The sequence below is a fragment of the Watersipora subatra genome, chromosome 3, assembly GCF_963576615.1.
Source record: "Watersipora subatra chromosome 3, tzWatSuba1.1, whole genome shotgun sequence".
Lineage (NCBI taxonomy): Eukaryota > Metazoa > Bryozoa > Gymnolaemata > Cheilostomatida > Watersiporidae > Watersipora > Watersipora subatra.
The window spans coordinates 70,811,833-70,834,935 of NC_088710.1; the positions used below are offsets into that span (position 1 = coordinate 70,811,833).

A 23,103-nucleotide genomic window follows, 5' to 3' on the forward strand; every position below is an offset into this window, starting at 1 on the left:
TTGTGGCTTTTATTCACCTCACCTTCTGTTTGAACTCCAAATTCATGTTTACTACCTTCAAAACTGAATGTTTTTTAATTGTCAAATCAGTTGATATGAGCATCAGAGTTAAATTTTTTGCTGAGCTAGAATTTATTTTGGTCATCTCAAATAGTCTACGAAGATGAACTGTTATAAACGAGCGCATTTGCACAGACATGCTAATGGCAAAGAGTAGCTTTATCATATAAGCAGAGACTAAATGGTGTAAACAAAAGCTGAAAATCTGTTTTAATAGAAACTTCTAAACTATTTAAAGAATTTCAATAATGTCTATATAATTAATGATTAATGTATAATCCTAAATATTTAGGATTTGTTTGGAGTGCACGAGAGGACAACTCTGCTTTGCAGAGTAACCTGGCAGTAACCCTATGCTTAATTTGTACATGCATGCATTGCAGTGAAAGGCATATTCATACACACCAACCTTACAGTGTTAAAGGCCAACTGAATGAAAAGGGACTTTTATACAATTCATAGTCAATCTGTGCATGGAAAAAATTGACCGTGTAGACAGTTAGGATTTTTACTCAGCTAAAGATTTTGAATCAACTTGGCTTGTACCAACAAATACCCTGGCAGTGTAGAGTGCTGTAAAAGATTATCAGTTGCAATAATTATGCATTCAAATATTGCAAATTATTACAAGGTTAATTAGCATAGTTTTTGTAGTGTCAGTCTAGCAAGGTAAATGTTGCAAGTTCAAATCCAGCGGGATGCAATATTTTTCTATTATCCAACGGTGGCTTTATATGGACAGACACGATTCTCATCACAGTACAGGCTGAATGTGTAAAATTTTGTAGATTTTGGTGCATTTTGCTTAAAAATAAGAGGAATGGTATTGCTGTAATTATTAGTTTGTAAAATAAAGCTTTTCTTAACCCAACTATTCATTACATTTTATATTTAAAAGATACCATTCTTACCTAATAGTTTGACAAAAAAGCTTTAGCTTAAAAGAAAGCATTAATGATAATGTTTGTTGTTTTTTACTTTTATTGAGTTAACTTGTGTTAACAACATCGAAACAAGAATTTTTTAAGGCTTACTAGGTTAATTTTTTTAGGCATAACATCAACATAGTGAGAACTGCAATATCTTTAGGGCAAACATAATTATGCAGAGTTTCAGTAGGAAAGCATCTTCTGTGTGACCTACATTTAGTACAGCCACCAATATAGCTAGCTGCAAAAGCCTACTCTTCAAGTTTCTGGCCAATCTCCTAAGCGTTCTAAAACAACATGATGGAGCACACTTTTTAGTCAGTATTGTTTTAAAGCTGGTTTGATATCTTGGGAAAGTCTGTAAAATGAGTAGTGTTCAACATTCTCCTAATTTTTAACTATTCTAACAGGTTAATAACTGGTTTCTTTGCAGGTAGAGCAGCATATTTACCAGTGGAGGCAAAGTGGTCTAGATTGCCTAACCTTCAAACAACAAGTTGATGTTCAATTTCCAAAAAGGCATCCAGTGACTGGAATGACATCCAACCTTAAAGTTCTTTCTGTAGCTGGGCGTGTCTACAATCAGCAAAGTTCTCTTGCGAATCGCTTCTAAGATCTCTAGCTAAAATCATATTTTAAACGTTGTGCAGAGCCATTAGTTACAGCTACCACAACTTCACACAGTATACTCGAGGTGCCAGGAGATGGTCACACAATTTGCAAGACAATTATAGAGCTCAGTGTTTTGAAGCTCTACAGCTTTATTTGACAGAAATAAAATAGTCCACTTTTGTTGATAAATGTTTTATGGTATTCTTGTGAATGCTTTGATTTTTAATCTCATGGTAATGTAACAGCTGTTTGGCCTGCTTTTGATAGGCTGCTCCATTTGCACTAAAGACTTTTAGATTTATACAAACTCATTGTGTTTTAAGAATATTTTATTTGTCACCGTTGCACTCACTTGTGCAATTTGCTTGACGTACTTATATTGAGCTTTCCTTTTTCTGTAAACTCAACTCCTTGACGGGGTTGCTTAAATAGTCAATTTTTTTCCTTTTGAGTAAGTTTGGGCTTTTTTTAAAGAAAAATGCTGACCAATGTTGATAAATGCGAGTTACATATACATGCATGCAATCTGCACAGTGTGTTCAATGTTACTGCATGGTTTCATCGAAAGCTCTTATCTGAAACCTTTTATAATCCAAAGGGCCCCACATATGATATATTTCCCAGTTTTGCCTCAGTAGCAATGAATTGACTAAATCAAATTGTATAAGTAATAAATGTGGCCACAGGTATGCAAATCTCCCATGTTTGACATTTATGTTTTAAAAATTGGGTGTCTCTGACTCTACCAGGCATATTTGGCAGCATGAATATATGCACTGTTTTAATTAATATATGTTTTAAAGGTTTTCTATTTGACAACTAGGATGGTTTCAATACCAATTACTTGATGTCAATACCATCCTAGCGTTTATTGCAACTTAGTACAACTTTTTTTAAATGGACAAAGTGCTTGTTTTTTGCCATGCATGCCTACTAACAAGCTATTAAGGGAAAGCATAAGTTTTCAATTTTATGAATAATACGTATGATAAACTTTAGATCAAAGCACACACAGATGTGCCTGCAAATCGGTTTTCTTAGGTTCTGTTGGCAAAATTCCTGAAATGGGGTTTCAGGGATTAGTTTGCCTTTTTAACCAATTGATAGAAAATTAAATGATGCAATAAAGGTTCATTACAAGTAAAAAGAACCAAACTAAATATCATAGTTAGCTAAATTTATTTTAAAAGAAGAAGTAGAGCTTGGAACTAGGACTATCTAATTCAAGATATAAAAACATAATAGGAGGCCCTGAATTTAATGAGAAGATAACTTCTCTTGCAAAAGAGAAGACAACTCATAATTTTGTATAAAAATTTTCAAATTTTACGCTAATGGGAGGTCCTCCATTTCAAACTACAGAGCCTCCTAACCTGCAAAATTTTCCAAAATGTTGAACTCTCCGGCAAAATTTATGCAAAATGCAAAATAGATACGTATGCGATCAGCATGACGAGTAGAGTTGTTTAAGCATGTTTCTAGCGAAGCCTCCTATCAGAAGCCTCCTATTATCCGAAAGCCCTATATCGTGGATATATTTTCCAAAGTGGCCTCCTATTCAATCTAATTTGACTATATATATATGTATATATATATATGTATATATATATCTATATGTATATATATATGTATATATATGTATATATATATGTATATATATATATATATATAACTGGGGGGCTGTATATAGCAACCATAGCATACCAGGTCATAGCAACCAATATCAAGGGGTTGTGATATTTATCGAGATTTCTGTATTAATATCTAAAAAATTATGCTGACTTCAAAAATCTAAACAGATTTTAGCTGATTGTCATAGAAATAGATGTGTATCTATAGGAAAGTGTAGGCCTATTACTTAATTTTGCACATATTAAAAACGGCTTGGCAGTACCGCAAAATTGGGCACAGCTGTAGTACCATCAACAAATACTTTAGAAAAGAAATAACAGTAACATATTGCACACCATCGGTCACTATACACTTTGATCTTGTAAATTTGAATGATTATTCTTTAACTAAATCTTATAAAATCGAATAATTATTCTTACAATTAAATATTGTAATAATCTTATAAGAATCGTTAGAAAAATATCGTCGTCATTTCCTTTACTTTCACTGCTTTGGACATCAGTTGGAATACCACAGTACTTATTATAAGTGTTAATAGTCCGATCAGTTGGGTTAGTTTGAAGATATTGCGGTAACCTTTCAAAGACTTGGTGACATATTTAAATAGGTTTATATGTGTTTTGTATCATTATTATACTTATTATTAATAATTATAATTATTATAATGGTAGAACCGGCAAAAAGAAACAATTACTTTTCAGTACTTCTACGTTAATTATATATTGTATAGTTATAAATCGTTAAAATAGAAAAAGAATCGTTAAAAAAATATCATCGCCATTTCCTTTACTTTCACTGTTTTGAACATCAGTTGGAATACCAAAGTATTCATTATAAGTGTCCAAAATGTTAGAGTCCAGTAGAATCGGCAAAAAAAAACAATTACTTTTCAGTACTTCAACGTTAATTACAGAAACCTTCGGCAAATGGACAATGTGATAGACTGGTGAAATGTGCACGTTTTTTTGTGTGAAATGCACACGACTTAATAGTTCTACTCTTTGTTGCACCGCCTTATCGGCCTTTTGTTGGCCGGTTTTAATTTTGATTAAAACAGGCTTGGCAAGTTTTTATTTTGATTTTAGGCCAAATTAATCTGTCTATTTATGTATAATCCGATCAGATGGGTTAGTTTTAAGATATTGCGGTAACCTTTTAAAGAATTGGTAACATGATTAAATATGTTTATATGTGTTTTGTATCATTATTATACTTAAACGACTCTACACAAAAATGGTTAAATTTGTTGAAGAGATTTCGGTACAAGGGTTTGGTCACGGTCAATAACGGATAATTTTTCGGGAGTTGTGCGCACATATACATTTATCATAAATCTTCTAAACAATCGCTTTGCTCGTGTTTGGTCGTGGGATAAAAATTAAGAGTGTTTTACTACTCAGCAAGATGTTGCAGGAGTTCAATTCTAAGGAATTTATTATGTGACCTTGTATATAATATACCATGTTGCAATATGCTATTCCTTTGCAGTATTTGACATTCTGCAAAATTTATTTCTACTTAATTTTGAGTACTGGTTCTATCAAACTTGTTTAAGGAATATAGAAACGGCTCATGCAGAATTTAGCAATTTTAGTTGCACTGGAAATTTAACTGAAAGCTCAATTTTTATCAAAAAACTCAAATTTTGTAAGTACATGCTTACATGAAATAGCGATAAAGTGCCTAGTAGGCAGCAATCAAACATGCCATCGCACATGTAAGATTTCTGATAAGCCATCACTTTAAATAAACTATTGGTCGCCACAGCCATTAGGACATCATCCTGACTTGGACTACCGACAGGTTGCCAGCACTGGACCCTCTTATATTTGGCTACTACTGAACAACTGTCTCTGCAGTCGTTACAAATTTTGACAATCTTCAACAGTTTCTCAAGCGAGTCAAAGATATCTACTTTTCGGAAGAGAAAGTAGCAACTCCACAGATTCACGCTCGCTAACAAAACGTTTAAGACATTTTAAATCACATGACAGATCCTTTTTATAGTCTCACTTTCAGTTATGACTTTTCCAGACTTTTACACATGTAGATATGACTATTCTCTATACATGATATAGAACTATGTATAGTTAAATCAATGTTATTTTGAAGACACAATTTTGTTTATGCTGTCACCTGTTCCTTTGTAATATTGATTATCTATCAATGGAAAGACTTTGTTACTTTTAGTAAGCAATAATGTAGCCAACAAAACAATTTTATTTATGTGAAATTCGAGATATATGAAAGAGGGTAGCTGCTATTCATTACTAATGTCTTTGTGCAGGATGCAGAGTATGTCGCAAACAGAATTTCCTTGTTTTACCTAGATTATTGTCATGGTTACGACTATTTAGTTATAATCCTATGAGGATATAGATGATTCAACACTAAAATATCAAGTAGATGTTTCTTCGTGCAGCCAGTTTTGTTATTAATGCTTGTTTGATGCAGCCAAGTATACAATATTTCTAACCCACATTCAAGTCACTTATTGGTAATTTGCGGTTTGCTAAGTCGCTGTAGAGATTTAAAAGAAGAGTTCAAGTCATACAAAAAATGATATAACTATAGTTAAAGGAAATAGAGGGCACTTTTTTAATAGCTTAGCAAATATCTACGAAATCTATAAATTGGTACAAGCAATGTTCATAATTGACCTCCATGTTTAGAAGAATTTTACAACTTACCTTAGTTATAACTGGCCATAGTTATGACATGTATAGTTATAATCTGCCATATTTATAATTTACCATAGTCATAACTTCCTATACATAACTTTCTTGGTTATAACTTGACCTAGTTATAACTGGTCATAGTCATAACTTGTCATAGTTGTAACTTGACCTAGTTATATCTTGTCATAGTTATAACTTTCCGTGGTTGTAACTTAACCCAATATATAATTACTTAATACAGGGGAGTCTTAAAAACAAGTTGGTATATATTTTGAAGACAGCATGTGCAGGCATTGCATCATTCTATAGCTCCTCAAATAGAATATTTCTTCTACAGAGTTTCTACTACACTCATAAAATCTAACATTTTTCGGTAAATGCAGATAGGGTTTGCAATCGAACAGCTAGAGCATACAGAAAAGAGGCTGACAGACAACGCACAAAATACCACCATTCCCAGCTGGTCAAAGATACTTCTCTATTTACTATAAATTAAATCACACTATTATTTTAAAATAAATTGTAGTCTGTTAAAGGGATTAATGTTTTGGCTCTCAATTGTTCAAAGTCAAAAAGTTCTCCAGTTTACGGAATACCTTTGAGATGGAATTAATACTGTTCGCATCTCAGCGCTGGTAATAAGGGCTTATACGCCACCAAAAGTCTTTTAATCTGTCCTTTTATTGGTGCTGGATGGGTTACGGTTGACAGGTTCGCTGTGTTCTATGGCATATAAATACTGCAGTGTATTTGTATCGCGCATTGTATTAGTAAAGTAAAAATCAGAGAAGACATGCAATTGTATTTAGTTTATGCTGTTTTAGCACTTTGGACTCTACTGGTGACGGCTACCAAGTAAGTCTACCAATCTTCATACTTTCATTACAATTAACAAAGTACCCAGTCTGGTAGTAAATTATAATTTTAATCTACCTTCTATCTTTCTTTTCTATATATAAACCTCAGTGTGTGTTTGTCTGTCTTTGTCTGTCCAGTTATAACTGTAGTTTTAACAACGAAAAATCACCTTCATGCTGGATTTGAACTCGTGTGAGTTATTCAAATCGCAAGTCTTCTAACAACCGCACTCACCCACAAGGCTAAGCCATTATTTTCATTCTCATCGTTCTCACTGTATACTGTATATCCTTTTCGCAAATGCACATGCTAAATGTGCACTTCTTATTATTAATTAATATTACCTTTTGCGTTTGTTATTTTTTTGAAATTTTTTTGAAAGCTAATTTTTTACTCATCAGCTATTTTTTAATTTTTAGTTACACTTCTCTTTCCGGCTTTGGCTAAGGTTCAATCGCTAAATCTGTAAAGGCTAAATCATTTTCCCTTGGACAGTTGTATTATCTGGTGTAAGAATTGCCTCCACATTCTCCCTTCGTTTGGTCAGACAAAGTATCAGACAAAGACAGTCCAATATCTCATTTTTACATTTGTACCAGTATAGAGAGGTACCAGTATCGCTCATCAAAACTTTGAACTCATCGAGCGTCTGCTGCAACAGTAACCTTTTTTATACACACATTTCATGTAGTCATTGTTATTATTAATTCAACAAATTCATTATTTTTACTTTGTTTTCACAGTTTGTATTAATTGTATCAGTGTCAAATCATTTTTCATTGTAATCATTGTAGCAAAACAGACTATCTAGCCATTATTGGCTAATTATTTCACATTTAAACACCTTCAAAAAAATTTTTTATTTTATTTGAACGGCACTAAACACTTTTCTCAGGATATGAAGTTTAAAAGTTAGATAGGTAAATTTTGCATGCCCTGAACAAAAATTATTTTTGGGCAAAGATTTTTTTACTACCTGGGCAACAACGGGTATTTATCTAGTGCTTGCTTTATAACATAAAGGTTATTGTATGTACCATTGCTTCAACTCCATTGGTGACGGCTACCAAGTAAGTCTACTGATTATCTTATATTTTCATCAGGGTTAGCATAGCACCCTGTCTGATCGTAACTTACAGTATGTTTGTTAAAGGTTATTATATGTACCATTGCTTTAACTACATGATATGATTGGTTTGCAGTGAGCCTGGTTACTTGATCTCTGCACCAAACCGATTCATACAAAACCGGCCAGAAACTGTATGCATTGATCTCTACAATGTCGCAGATGTGACACAAATTCAGATTTCTTTACGGACTGTGTGGATAGGCAGGTCGTGGCGACCCCTTCCAGAAGGAACCCAGAATTTGACAGTTGACACGGCTACCACCACAATACAACCAGGAGGTTCGCTTACACCACTTTTGCATAAAATCATCTATTATTAACTTATGGAGATGAAAAATTGACTATGTTATTGCTTTACCTTTTCTAGATAAAACTAAATGCTTATCGCTGATGCTGCCAGAATTTGAATCGGAATCGCGGCCAGAATACGTTATTATTGAAGTTAGCGGTCTACCAGCAACAGGAAACCCAGCTGGTTATTATTTCCGTGATTCCATGAAAATTGCCATTATCAGTAGATGGTACAACACAGATATTACCTTCATTCAGACTGATAAACCCATCTATAAGCCAGGACAACTAGGTAAGTACAGTAGAAAAAAACCATGGTAGTGGTAAGTCTCTTGGAAATCTGCTGTATAAACGATTGAAGTTTAGCTCTTGCTGGTCTAATTTGTGTTTACTTCTTGTTGTTACGCATCAACAGAGAATTGTTTTGCCATCTCATAGCTGCAACCAGCTAGAACTTATGGGTTGATTTAAGTGTGTGTTTTGTAGTCCGAATCAGAATTCTGACACTAGATACCAGGTTGAGACCCTCCAACGATATGGTAAGCAATATTTGATGGTTACAGATTAACTCTAAGATATAGCCTGTGATTTTTGTATGTAGGTTATGCTATCTGGTCTTTAGGTCATTTGTAGGAGGTCCTCATGGTACAAAGTTTTGTAAGATATTTCCCTGAGATCCATTCAGCTAGTGATTTATCTTTGCTAAGTTTTGTTAAAAAGCAGCCAACTTTAAGGAGATATCTGAGACTAATCTTTGGTATCAAACTACAGTAGGCGCTCCTACAATATAAATAATCCGTTCCAAGAATGTTTAGTTTTGAGGAAATTTACGTTAGAAAAACAGTAAAATACATGTAAATTGCCTACTCCATTCCAAGATCTTTTCTAACTCACCCCTTTGGCCATGCAAAAAGAAAAAAACTTGACTCTTTTAAATTGTTGGTTGTACCATAACTGCAGTATTATTGGTTTGCATCGGCAAATTTTCTCCTTTTTGTGATCAATCTCACTGGTTTTATAGACCATGATTGCGGTAAATTTACAACAAGTTGACGGAGACTGCACATCTTCGACATTCATTTGCAATGATTTGCTTGTTTTTTTTCTGAACAAAAAGTCTATTCTGCAAAGTAAAACTAATAACAAATAATTTACACGCCTACGACAAGGCAAAACAACAAAATCTTTTTACTATAAAAAGCGGTTCTACTTGTTTGTCGTGTATCTGTATCTAAGGGTCAAGGTTAGGATAAAAGCGAACTTTTAATGATAATCCAACTCATAATATTCAGATTGGTAGACAGACGTTGTAACACATGCACCAATCGATCACATTTGTATTTACGAACAATTGCGCAGCTATCCTATTCTCTGTTTCGTCCACACATTTTACTATCTACTACTACAAACTAAAATGTTTAGTTATAAATATTTTCTACTTTATGCTATATGGAATTTGTTATGTACAAATGTAGTAGGAAACAAAAACTGTACATAAATTATTTACGTTACCTAATATTTACATTATAGGAGGTATACATTATAGGAGCGTCTACTGTACTTAGGTTACATACCCTCAACAAGCATTTGTACGAAATGTGTTGTATATAACTATAAAGACATGTAATATAACAATTCTCATGTCGTTACCAGATCGATATTATTAGCATTGAGACTCCGAGCAGAGTGAGAGTGGAGCAGTGGAATAACTTGACGGTCAGCAATGGTAAGCTTGACTAAATATTTTTACCATTTGGACTATTTTACATAAAGTAGTTGGACTATCGATGACTACCTTTTATTGATGGTAACTAAACATTGAATGTACTTCTGTCAGTACCGCTTACTTATCTACTGAGTGCTGCATACCGATAGGTCATAAGGAGCTTCTTTATATGTAATTGTACTTCTATAGAGTCTCCTTAAATCTAAAGACATATATGATTTGTTTATATAAATCTTTTCTTATATTAGGCATGGTACAGCTTGAGTTTCAGCTGCATGAAGAACCTGATATGGGCCACTACACCATAAAAATGAAAAGAAATGGTGAAGACAATCAGCAGAGATTTGAAGTGAAAGAATATGGTAAGGGTAGTGTATACTTGTTCATTGTCATTCTTTGAGTGCTGTCAACTCGCGTGATCAAATACAACGAAATATTACACCTGTTAAATTTAACTTCTAACAGAAATTTAGCTGTTGCTCCCCACATCTCCTGTGATGATCAGGTTGAGAAATCACACCTTAACCGATCTGTTTTTTCATTTTGTTGTAGTTCTTCCCAAGTATGAAGTGACAGTTGAGCCTCCTAAATATGTTACATTTCAAACAGAAAGGGTGGTAGCTAAAGTTTGTGCAAAGTAAGTTCTAGAATTTGTAAGTTCTCTGCACTTTTCATTAATTAATGTGTAAATAAAGGTTTTTCTGGGTGACATCAGCTCACTTATATATCTCAATACTTGATAGGTACACTTTTGGACAGCCTGTGCTGGGTGTCATGGAGTCCAGTGTTTGCGTGTATGAACGTCAGAGTTACTATTTCACTCGAGGTGAGGCTAGCCTAGATGGCGCACCTGGCCCAAACCCAAATACTGACGGAACAAATGAAGGCAGCTACTGCACTCTTGTTGAAGAGCCGGTACATTTACATCCTGTTTTTGTTTTTTCTCTTTTGTTGATGTTATCATTCTAGTGTTTGTTTTAAGTTAAAATGATGCACATTTAGCTCTTCATAGTTTATGAACCGTTTCCGTAACCATGGAACCTGATAGTCATTTTCTATGTATTTTCTCTTGCTTAGCAAACGCTTCGCTGTAAACCATAACAGCTAACTTTACGTGCTTCAGTTGGTTGATGGGTGCTACACAGTGAATGTGAGCCGACGAGATGTAGGATATGATAGATACAGCGCATACCAATATAATGTGAGACTGGTAATAGAGGCGAGAGTGAAGGAGCAAGGCACAGGTATGACTATTTGACACCTTTTTTATCAGCTTAGTTCACTCTCAAGTCTCAGGATTCGAGTTTATACTAATCAGTAGACTCTTTCATACTTGGCTGACACAAAATTAATGGCATAAAAATGTTTTAATGTTTAAAGATTACTGTTAGGGTACTTTTTAGTTGTTACATTTGAACCCTAATTTAATAAGTTGTTTTGGTTAATCGATAGAACTCTAGATATTCAGGGCTAGTCTTTCATATAAAATTGCTGATGTCATATTCTAACCACTCGTTATATTAAAGAATACCCTCATACAGGTACTTAATAAATCCTCACTGAAAGGTTTTACACTTTGTCATCATTTTCTCTGACTGGATATTTTGTAATATTGCACCAGTTGCTCTCTTCACGTAGTCTAACTGCTCTGAAGTACATTAACTCATTTTTTCAGCAGCTAGATTATAGTCTACACCATTTTTCCATCTCCATCAGCGTATTGTAGAGACATCAGTGTTTTGTAGAGACATCAGTGTATTGTAAAGACATAGTGTATTGTAGAGACATCAGTGTATTGTAGAGACGTAAGTGTATTGTAGAGACATCAGTGTATTATAGAGACATCAATGTATTTTAGAGATAACAGTATATTGTAGAGACATCAGTGTCTTGTCGTGACATCAGTGTCTTGTAGTGACATCATTGTATTGTAGAGACATCAGTTTATTGTAGAAACATCAGTGTATTGTAGAGATATTAGTGTATTGTAGAGACATCCGTGTTTTGTAGAAACATCATTGTTTTGTAGAAAGCATGTCTCCAGCGCCTCAATATATTGATCTGTTTCAGTGAAGTTTTTTGTGCTATTTTAGGGGATTATCTAGATGCAGAAACTCAGACACTCTACTTTCAACAGTATGATATCCAATTGAAGCTAGAGGGATCCGATAGATTCAAACCTGGACTTCCCTACAATGCAAAAGTAAGTAGCCATTCTATGTGACAGCTGCTAAATATAACTTCACCGGATTCATTTATATATGAGGAAACTCCAAGCATGTTTTCTACATAAAAATTTGTTTTGGTAGATGACAGCAACGAAATTAGATGGGAGACCTTCGCCAGGGGAGCCTGTTGATATTGTGATCAACAATTGGGGCAGCCGTGGCAAGTACAGCAAGAGCTACATTGCTGACGCTAATGGAGAAGTCAAGTTTAGTATCCCTCCAGCAGCGCAGGATCTCTCACAGTATAGCATTCAGGTGAGATATTTCAAGCTAAACCTTTCTATTGTCAGCTTTGACCCATTTATTCTGTACACCTTTTTTATAGTCTGTTGATGATCAATACTGTGTTTTATGTATACTATTTATATTATTTATTTGCTTGTCTGTCGTCTAGGCTGAAGCGACAAGGTTCAACTCCACCTTCTGGAGATGGAGATTACCAAGAACATATCTCTATGTTGAGGGTTGGTACTCTCCATCGGGATCCTTCCTACAGATTGTACCAAATACCCAGACTTTTTCTTGTGGTTCTCAAGCCACCTTCAAGATTCAATATACTACAAGTATAGCCTTGGAAACTCGACTTCAATACAAGGTAAATATTATTGTATAATGGGTTTGTGTATACATCTATTCATAATCTATGATTCCTTGACTATTAAATCCATATATTCGTACTACAGGTAGTTGGACTGACAGACATTGCTGATTATGGATCAAGTCCAATCAGTCTAACTCTAAACACAGCTGTTACTGAGCAAGATGAACAAGATGACTGGGACCACACACCAAGAGATTCATGTTATTATTATTGGTGGAGGTCTTGTGATGTCATCATTGACTCTGTTGTGTCAGGAAGTAAGTGCTACTGCAGTTACTATTTTGCATGTATAATCCGTGAAGATTATATTGCTGAGCATCAAAATTTATGAGTGTCATACAAATGATTGTGGTCACCAAGATTTAATGTGACAACACAAAATCATACATGGCAGTAATTAAATGGCTTGCAATATTTATTTAGCACCTGGAAGAGATACAACCTCCACTGTCGCTCCTCCAACCACTACCCAAGGTGCTCAGGTTACAGCTACACACAAAGGAACTTTCTCTGTAACTGTGCCAGTAACTGCTGCCATGTCTACTAGCGGTAAACTAGTTGTCTACTACATCAGACCTGATGGTGAAGTCGTAGCCGATGGCGTGACATTCAAAGTTGAAGAATGCACGGAGAATGAGGTGTGCAGCTCAAGAGTTTTACTATCAGACAATATTATGGCTATTGTATTATATTACTATGTTCTGTATCATGTTCTCATTGACTCCGGAGTCGCTGGTTGTTTTACAGGCACAAATGAGATTTAGCAAGAGTGAAGCACGACCAGGAGAGCCTGTAGATCTGCTGTTCACGGCTAGTCCAAACTCTCTCTGTAGCTATGGTGTGGTAGACAAAAGTGTTTTCCTCGAAGGTGGAGACAACCAGCTGAGTTTGTCAAAGGCTATTAATAGCGTACAGAGGCTAGCACTTCAAGAATGGTCTGGGTAAGTCAATCAACCATACAGAGTTGTTTTTGACTTTTTTCATTGCATATAATGTGATGTTTCCATGTCGATATGTAAACATCTGGCTGTATCTATTGTAGAATCTATGAATCTGAGCTTTCTAAATGTGGGTCTGTTCCTACCAATGGTGAGTTACTAGTTCTTTTCATTCCTATTCATTAGAGATGTAGTCTTTCAGTTACCAACTTGCGTAAAAAAAGGTTCAATGATAAAAGGTAAATAGGATAAAAACTTCGCACATTTGCTATTGGAGTTAAATCCTTTCCCATCTTTTTAATTATTTTCATTAAAAAGTTTTACAAATCTCTACTCCCAAAGCTTTAATATCAGATTTTTCTACTTATATACTATACCAACTTCGAACACATATATAACCTTTTTTCTGGAAGAAATTTCCAAAATACACCGTGCAAGGTTTTTTAAAACATTGCAGGCTTTCAAGCAGAAGTGAAAAGGCTGATGATAGAAAAAAAAATAAAACTTTAAAGTTCACAATATGAAAGTGATAACATATATAAGTTGAGTAAATTTACACTTTCTTCCAAACCTACGTATTGCCAGGCTTACACTTACATTCATCATCTATAATGGATAATAACACTAAAACCCTTGTCATATTGATTACTTGTGTATCAATGTATGGGTTTACATTTCCTTTTTCATCTCTCTATAATGCACTTATTTTGTTGCTGTAAATATCTGCAGTATCTATTAAAGATTTATCATAGATCTGTGAGTTGTGGAATAACTTAAATGAATTGCAGGGTATTCTTATAAAAATAGTTGATCCAACTTACAATGGTTTTAACATACAAAGCAGGTTGTGAATCATTTTAAAATTTTATGTAGAAATTTCACTGTACGACAAATATCTTAAATTAATCAGATACTTAAATATTACTCTGATTTTTAATGCAAACTGGCAGGGAATGGCTGTAAGTGTGTCGTTTTTAAATCCACTTTACTGGCTAATAAAAAGACCTGAGAGATGTTGATAAACATTGAAATTATAGGCCTAGCACTCAATGAGTTGTTCATAACAAGATTGTTCTCTGATGGTAAACAGTACTGCATTTATAATGTTGCACGTAGTTGTACATTAACTTTACAGATACCCACTATTTCTACTGGTCGATGCCGTATGAAGATGCTAGTGAAGGCTTCAAAGCTGCTGGGCTTGCTACCACAACTAGTTTAAACATAAATACCAGCCCTTGCGAGTTGAACAGCTACAGACGTTACAGTGAGTTCCGGTCATGTTTCCTTATTTTTACACTTTTTTGCCCTATAATCTTTCTCCAATCTAATGTTTGCTTGATTTATGTTCCTTTAGCCAAGTGAGATAGTCAAGTGAGTTAGTGAAGTGTGTTCTGATCATAGATCATGACTGTAGCATTCAAACGATGAAAAGTACTTGTAAAGCCCTTGTTGTTGGTTTAGTATAAGTGAGGCATAATCTGCTAATGATCTTTTCTGTCATTGCAGGACCCAGTAGGCAAGGTAGCCCTGGTGCACCTGGTCCGGATGGACAGCCTGGTACACCTGGTCGGGATGGTGCCCCTGGTACACCTGGTCAGGGTGGTGCCCCTGGTGAGGCAGGTCGGGATGGTGCCCCTGGTCAGCCAGGTCAGCCTGGTGAACGTGGCTTTGATGGACAGCCTGGTGCACCAGGAAGAGATGGGTCGATTGGAGACACAACTGAGATAGTCCAAACTGTACGAACATACTTTCCAGAAACGTGGCTTTGGGACCTTGTCGGAATAGAGTGAGTATGCAACGGGAGGTTGTATGAATGACAAACTTCACTTTCGATAGCTGACTGTTCACTTGGCCAAACCATCATCTATTAGAGTTGTAATAGCAAGTATCTATAATTTGTATCTGTGTATTGTGTATCCGCAAGAATGTTGTTTAATTATATTTGATTTTTAAATGGATGCAGTTCACTTGAAGGTGTGCATCTGCTGTACAGAGTTTATGCAATTTCAAATGTAGTTGTTATTCATTCCCCAACAACTTATTTATCTTAGCTCAACTGGTGCTGCAACAGTTGCTTCGACTGTGCCTGACACAATAACCGAGTGGGTCGGTAACACTGTCTGCCTGGATGAACAAGATGGACTAGGAGTGTCTCCAGCTTCATCTCTCATTGCTTTTCAACCATTCTTTGTTTCCATGAACTTACCGTACTCAGTCATCAAAAGAGAGAAGATGCCGATTGCTGTCACAGTATCCAATTATCTCTCCCAGTGTTTAGCTGTAAGTAAATTTATCTGTCTTTAACGGAAGATTATTGTATTTAAAATAACGTTATATGAATTTAGTGTTAAGCTATTGTTAAATATTAAAGAGCTCACAGAAATTCATCTATGAGTGTTCTCCAGGTATCACTGAGTGTCAATGAATCTCCTGAGTATGACATCCAAATGAAGTCTTCAGCGGTGAAGTGTGTCTGTGCCCAGGACACAGCCACTCAGAACTTTGTTCTGGTCATGAATCAGATTGGAGATGTCAATGTCTCAATTACAGTAAGTTAAAAGCTTACCAGTCATGTTTTGTGCTGTGAGACTTAAAAAGCATCATAGACAAACAGTTCTCAGTTTGTATTAAGTCTCTTTTTTTAGGCTGAAGTGGTGAATAACCCATCTGTCTGCCCTCTCGGGTCTGAGATGGCATCTCTAGTTGGAATGAGTGACACAGTTATTCGCCCTGTTATTGTTGAGCCAGAAGGTACCCCAAGAGAATACACTGTCAGTGACTTTGTTTGCATGACTGATCCCGACTCTGGTGAGTCTGCTAAAAGCGTTTTAGAGATACACTACTGTGAATATTCGGATAGTTCCTGAGGTAGTCTGAAATGATTGTCTCATGTTAGAGTTAAGCATTAACAGCTATTGTTGTTTCAGCAACACCATCAGGAACTACAGTTGAAACCTACAGCCTGCCACTGCCAGACCTAGTTGATCTTGTATCAGACTCAGAACGGGCTTATGTCAAGGTTGTTGGCGATGTAATGGGTCCTGCCATGTCAAATATTGGAAGCCTTCTGAGGATGCCCTATGGCTGTGCAGAACAAACTATGGTTTCATTTGCACCAAATATATTTGCACTCAAATACTTGGAAGCTGTTAACAAAGACAGTCCTGCAGTTAGAAAAAGGGCAATTCAATATATGAAATCAGGTCCGTTTCTTACTGAGTATTATAGATCTTTTTGATGTCAATATTTAATACCCCAGAGTGTGTGTGTCGATTTGACTCTATGCATAACTTTATGACAATATTTTAGGTTACCAGAGAGAGTTGACCTATGCTCATGCTGATCAATCCTACAGTTCCTTTGGCAAGTCTAAGCCTGACATTCCTGGTAGTATGTGGTTGACAGCATTTGTAGTCAAGTGCTTTGGACTAGCGGAGCCATACATATACATTGATAAAACCATTCAGTCAAAAAGTATCGACTTCTTTATTCGAAACCAGGACCGAGACGGCTGCTACCCTCAGGTTGGTGACAATGAAATATCTAAGCTTAATAGCATAACCTGTCTGATTTTCTAATAGTGTTTTCTTTTTTATCATTTCGAGCAAACATTTTGTGACTGATACTTTTGGTTTCAGTAAATTCTTTGAGCCTTGCTGATTCAAATATTTATTTGGTTGTTGTTTTTTTCGTTGCTGATCCACAAGCCCTTTGCTTGTAATTCACCCTTAGCTGATTTTTTACTTGCCATTCTCTTCTAGCTAACTTATGACTGTCTTTCAATTCTTAGATTGGTACAACGCACAACAAGTACATGCAGGGTGGGTTTGGCGCGACCAGCAATGGTACTAACAAAGCTGCCATGACCGCATACGTGGCGATTGCAATGATGGAGGCTGGTGTAGAATTAAGCAATCCTTCTCTTAGACTAGCCTTCCAGTGTATTGATAGACAAGTGTATGAAGACGGCTACACTTCCTCTTTGGTAGCCTATGCATATTCTCTCTTTAACAAGGCTGATGACCGAGCCTTCAGGAAGCTGCTATCAATGGCCAAAGGTAAAACTCCCAGCTTTTTTGCTATAGGCTGTCTTCTCATGGAGCTCATAGCTTCTTAATAAATCCAAAGATCGTTTAAATCGGTGCAACTTTTGTAGTTAATGGTACAATGACCATGTGGAAGGCAAATGAGAATGAGCCAGAACCCCCAAGGATTCGCTGTTGGTACTACAGACCTGCTTCTGCTGATACGGAGACGACAGCTTACGCCCTCCTAACAATACTCAACATGAGGAACAGCGTCAATGAAAAGATACAGGAAGGCCTACCTGTAGTTAGATGGTTATCTACCCAGAGAAATCCATGGGGCGGTTTTGGTTCAACTCAGGTAGTTTTACACAGCTCATTACATTTGCCATACTTTTAAACTAATTGATAATCATTATTCCTTTTGAAAGAACATTTCAATTGTGTTCTGGGAGATCTAGCACTTTCCACCTCATGTTTTATGGTTTGTTGCCACGGTATCTAGATATAGTTGCTATTAGCATTCTGGGTTCCTTATTCCTGAGTGTCATGCCTGCAGCTCATGTTTTATTAACCTAACATAACTACACAACTAAGTGCCACTTTCGCTGCTCCTATTTTTAGGACACGGTTATAGGACTGCAAGCTCTGGCTGAATATGCAGCTCTCATATACAGTGATGGAATTTCAGCATCTATCAGAGTCACTGAGAAAAATACCAACACTCAAGTTGCATCTTTTCAACTCAACAATGACAACAGTTTTGTGGAGTTTACAGAGCGTCTCCCTAGAGTTGCTGACCTCAGGCTGACTGCCACCGGCAAAGGGTGCTTTCTCATGCAGGTAGTTTTTTATTCTTTATCAGCGGAGGTTTATCTGATCGGCATGAACCAAATAAGCACGACGATGGGTACATGTATTTTGTGTGTGTTGCAGTCTAATGTTCGGTATAATATCAATGACCCAGATAGACTTCAACAGGCCTTCACCACAACAGCCAGAGTTTACAGGAAACGTGGTTCCAACGAAGTTTGTAAAAACCGACAGCTACGAATTTGCACCAGGTAAACACTCTCTGTCCTAATTCATCTTACCATGGATTACTAGACGTAATATTTAAATAATAATTGAAGAGCTATGAAAACTGTCTTTATGAAACTTCAGTTACACTGGTGAAGGAGGTGTAAGTAACATGGCCATTGTTCAAGCCAAGATGGTGTCAGGTTGGGCTGCTGATAAGGCCGCTTTGAAGGACCTTATGAAGGATGAAAGTGTTGATCTTCAGAGATATGAAGTAGGTCGAGATGGCACTGTACAGCTCTACTTCAACTCCGTAAGTGTTAATAAAAATCAATTACAAAGTTTCTATACAGTTATAGCGTAGTGACACACCCCTCTATGGCATTGCAATGTCATAGTGGAGACAGCCTTGGCACTCCCATTTTGTCATGATTCAGTGTTGGTGTCTGGAAGCAAAATACCCATGCGATGCACCATTTTTGTGCCGTGAAAACAGCTGTAGCTACTAATGGTGTCACACTTGTGTGTATGCAGAGGTTTTGCTTTCCTGTTACTTCATATGTAGAAACAGCACCTTGGCATAAGACGTCACACAACCATCTTTTTACTACCATCCATCTACTTGTCAGCCCAGTGTATCGTTTTGACACTAACAAACAGGTGTATTTACAGTATTGATGTATGTTAGTTTGGTAATTGTTACTTAAAACCAGGATTCTCAGCCTTCTTAGTCGGTCACATACAAATTTTTGATGACTTGTCATTGATCCCACAATATTAAATTTTAACTATCTAACAAACACTTATTAATAAAAATTGTAATAGTATTGATTGATGTTATCACAATGTTAACTAATGAGATGGTTAAATCTGGTTAGGATAAAAGAATTTGTATACCCAGTTGCATATTTGTCAATTTCAGTCGTAAGTTCTCTTTCTTCCTTGCATTCTCATTTTGCTTTTCTGTTTATTCAAAATCGCAGTAACATGACTGAAATCTGCCTCAACCATATAAGAAATTGGGAATGCGAACAACTGTGGATCTACAAGCTCACAAAGTTTTGCATATTTTTTCACTGTTACCTTACTGCTCCACATTCCACGAAAGCCTTTGGTATTAAAGAGATAATTCACTTTTAAATCCTTGCTTAGTTTCAGCAATTACTCATGTGAATTAGGGTTTAACCCTATAGTTTCCAAGTTAAAATCAAAAAAAGAAATCAATTAGTTGAGCACTTTCATTTTTTGAGATCACTACACACACTTTGCTATCTTTTTGCAAGCTTTCAAGATAACTCGTATATGTCAACATGTTATTCGCAGAGACCGTTCTTTCCGCTGGTTCCAAAGCACTTAAAGTAGAAAAGTATTGAAAGTTTCATAATCTATAAGAAAGACTTTTTACGTCAAGCTTTGTTTAAAATCCCAATAAAATAGTACCTTCCTTGTAATCGGTTTTGCACTTTATTTAGTTGGGAGACCTAATCCGCAATATAAAGCAGGTGACTTTTGTGTAGTTTTGATTTACATGCAAGTAATAGTTACACTTCACACAAGAACTCAAAACATGTTTTTAAAAAATTAACAATATTTTTTATACGATGTCTTTTTACGCTTTTGTGTGTAAAAACAGTTGTTTAAAGTAGTCATCTTTTAACTGGCACACTTTCACAAAAAGACATGAGTGAAGAGGGTGCAAACTTGAATGAAAACTTGTAAGCACTCATGAAGTTTTGAACTTTGGTTTGGGAACCGTCTGTAGTGACCAATCATAGCTGGTGCACCATCGCAAGCTACACCTGCTATATTTCTTATATCCATTCAGTTATATTGTTGAGTGTAATGCCGACGCAGCTCACAATATTTTGTCAGTGTTACAAAAATGGTCTCTCTTCGTTAATCCAATTTCAAATATTTGGAAAATAAGATCTCATCAATCACTCAATTTTATTTCTCACATCGGTATCTTCCATAAGCCATAAGAATGTTGTCAGATCCAAATGTTGACTCATCCATTTAATAGCAAATTTGCACTGGTTCAGTTTGAAGTGATGGTTTTGTGTACATCATTAGCCATCTCATCAACACGATGTTGAATCTTATTACTACTAAATGATAAATATTTCAAAACTGAGCTAGAATCTACTTTCATAACTGTTTGAATGACTTCTCTTACGACTGGTGTGATAAGTTCCTCTCAAATCGTATGGGGCTTTCCTTGCTTTGCAATTAGAAGAGAGGTGCTGTATGAAGCAAACAAGTCATTTTCATTTGATGCAGATAATAAAGTTCTTGTGAAACACTGGAGCGTAGGCTTTTTTCAGTTTTATTTTCAGTGATTTAAATTAGTCAAGACCTTTAACTTTTTTATCCGGATGGAGTTGATTCAAGTTCTCTTTCACTTTTGACAGATCCATGGCATCATTACTGAATACTTTCTCCCACATTGAGCACATGAGCAAAGCTTCATTTGAGAAGTTAGAAATAACCCCAAATTTCAAATCTTTTTGAAAGTATTGACAGCATTTTTTTTCTCTGGAAGGGTAGCTGTGATGTGGTAAAGTTTTAATTAATTTTTAGAAGAATACCTCACTGCTCTTGTATCAGACTGGCTTACTAGTACTAGTACTAGTAGGGCATACTAGGGCAGTATGATGAGCTAAATAATAGACACACAATTAAAATAACGTACCATTCATGCACTTAGACTTTGGTTTTAGCCAAATTAGTTTTTGTCAGATTAAATTAGATCAATTCTATTCTAATGGACCTTCTAGGAAAAAGAAAAAACTTGCTTTTCTGTAGGCGAAAGCATTTTACAAATCATTATCTTCGAAGTAACAATTATATCTGCAAAAAATCATAAAGACAAATCAAAGACTGGAACCAGAAAGAGCAAATGATTAAGATAAATCATATATTTACTTGCAGAAATGACTGTTAATATTTATTCCCGCTGCTGTTTTTGTTGTTTATATTGCGAATCACAAATTATTGTTCCCTGTAAACCGAAAAGCATAAAATGCAGTCTTGTAGATTCATCCGGCTTAATCCACCCCCTATAGATTCATTGACCCCATGAAACTTTATATCAGCCCCTGCTGGTCGATATCGACCACATTGAGAACCCCTGCTTTAGACAATTAATCTTGGTTTACACTTTGGTAATTGCAGCCATTTTTACGAGTGGTAGATCAGACTCTGCATAGTGCTTGCACATTTAGTCATCTTTATGCATGTACATGGTTATATAGCAAACTGCACCTCTATATTTCTTAGCTGGATAGAAACCAGAAGTGCTTCACTATAAACATACAGCAAGTCTTTGATGTAAAGAATGCTAAACCAGCAGTAGTCACTACCTATGACTACTATAAAACAGGTGAGATACTGTGGTATGTCTCTAGTTATATAGCATGCGTTTCATCGGGCATTCATTAGAGCTAAGGTGACTTTCTTATACATTGGACCTGGAGGTACGCATTCAGGCTGTGCGCAAAGTTGCTGTTGTGCCCACCTGTTAACATTGATGTCTGCTCTGCTATATCGTATAACCAATTCTTAGTATCATGAATGTACTCGTAAATTTTTAAGTTAAATCACATGCTTTCCATTTGTGACTCATTGAAACTAGTTGACACTACTAAGTGTGGGACAATGTACACAAGACTTATACTTATAGTGAACGTTTAGTTAACATATTAACTCCTGTCCTGCTTTCATCCAATATTATATACCACTCCTTACTATGTTTCATGTGTGTACTTTGTAGAACTTCGACAAGAGACGGAGTACAGAATTTACAGATGCACTTCGAGAGTTCGTCCAAGTACAGTTCGACCAATTATATTTTTTTAGTGACCTGCGCAGCTGTAAATCTATCATGGCTTTCTTTTTTTTTGTTTAACATCTTTATGTGTAAGTCTCGAATTATTTTAGTAATTCTTCTTCCATGTTTTTATTACATGACATATTTATACTGCAATAAAGAACTGTGTGCGAAAATTTTATTTACACTCACAATCTATAAACTGGCATTGTTAGCAAGAAGGACTTGTCATAGAATCCTATTACAGATACCGTCTTATATCTGTAGCAACTCATGTCACCGCTTTGCTTAGATTAGGTTTTGTCATTAAATCATTTTTTGTAAGCAGAAGTATTTTGCTTCTGGTTTTCAAGATAAATATGATACCACTTGTAGTCCTTTGATGTGTACATCATCATCATATCCATCTGTGTGTGCGTGCGTGCGTGCGTGCGTGTGTGTGTGTGTAGTGTGTGTCTCCTGCAGCTGTGTTTTAATTTTGGTCTGCTTGTAGTCCAACAATATACCAAACCTGCTTCACTTCTTCTCTTCTAAAAATTTTTAC

The 23,103-nt window shown here is 35.8% G+C and overlaps 2 protein-coding genes across 2 annotated transcripts in view; both read left to right on the plus strand.

The window, feature by feature from the left end:
• Positions 1-22,735, plus strand: part of LOC137391927 (alpha-2-macroglobulin-like protein 1) — a 133,383-nt gene extending 110,648 nt beyond the window's left edge. The window contains exons 18-30 of the mRNA XM_068078491.1: positions 15,192-15,471; positions 15,737-15,965; positions 16,091-16,234; positions 16,331-16,544; positions 16,589-16,888; positions 16,995-17,209; positions 17,476-17,743; positions 17,842-18,071; positions 18,335-18,553; positions 18,647-18,774; positions 18,875-19,043; positions 22,010-22,112; positions 22,503-22,735. Of these exons, the coding sequence (XP_067934592.1) occupies positions 15,192-15,471; positions 15,737-15,965; positions 16,091-16,234; positions 16,331-16,544; positions 16,589-16,888; positions 16,995-17,209; positions 17,476-17,743; positions 17,842-18,071; positions 18,335-18,553; positions 18,647-18,774; positions 18,875-19,043; positions 22,010-22,112; positions 22,503-22,588 (2,585 nt within the window). The 3' untranslated portion in view covers positions 22,589-22,735. The remainder of the gene's footprint in view (positions 1-15,191; positions 15,472-15,736; positions 15,966-16,090; positions 16,235-16,330; positions 16,545-16,588; positions 16,889-16,994; positions 17,210-17,475; positions 17,744-17,841; positions 18,072-18,334; positions 18,554-18,646; positions 18,775-18,874; positions 19,044-22,009; positions 22,113-22,502) is intronic.
• LOC137391930 (murinoglobulin-2-like) lies at positions 6,694-8,959 on the plus strand. Its single transcript, XM_068078496.1, has 4 exons — positions 6,694-6,766; positions 7,972-8,177; positions 8,266-8,481; positions 8,676-8,959. The coding sequence occupies exons 1-4, from the start codon at positions 6,705-6,707 to the stop codon at positions 8,741-8,743; spliced, it is 552 nt and encodes a 183-aa protein (XP_067934597.1). The 5' UTR covers positions 6,694-6,704; the 3' UTR covers positions 8,744-8,959.
• Positions 22,736-23,103: the final 368 nt, after the last annotated feature.

Bases quoted from the DNA above. Each gene is read 5' to 3' on its own strand.
- LOC137391930 (XM_068078496.1), top strand. From the start codon at position 6,705: ATGCAATTGTATTTAGTTTATGCTGTTTTAGCACTTTGGACTCTACTG. The intron at 6,767-7,971 runs GTAAGTCTACCA...ATTGGTTTGCAG, and splicing joins CTACTGGTGACGGCTACCAA to TGAGCCTGGTTACTTGATCT. The intron at 8,482-8,675 runs GTAAGTACAGTA...TGTGTTTTGTAG, and splicing joins CTATAAGCCAGGACAACTAG to TCCGAATCAGAATTCTGACA.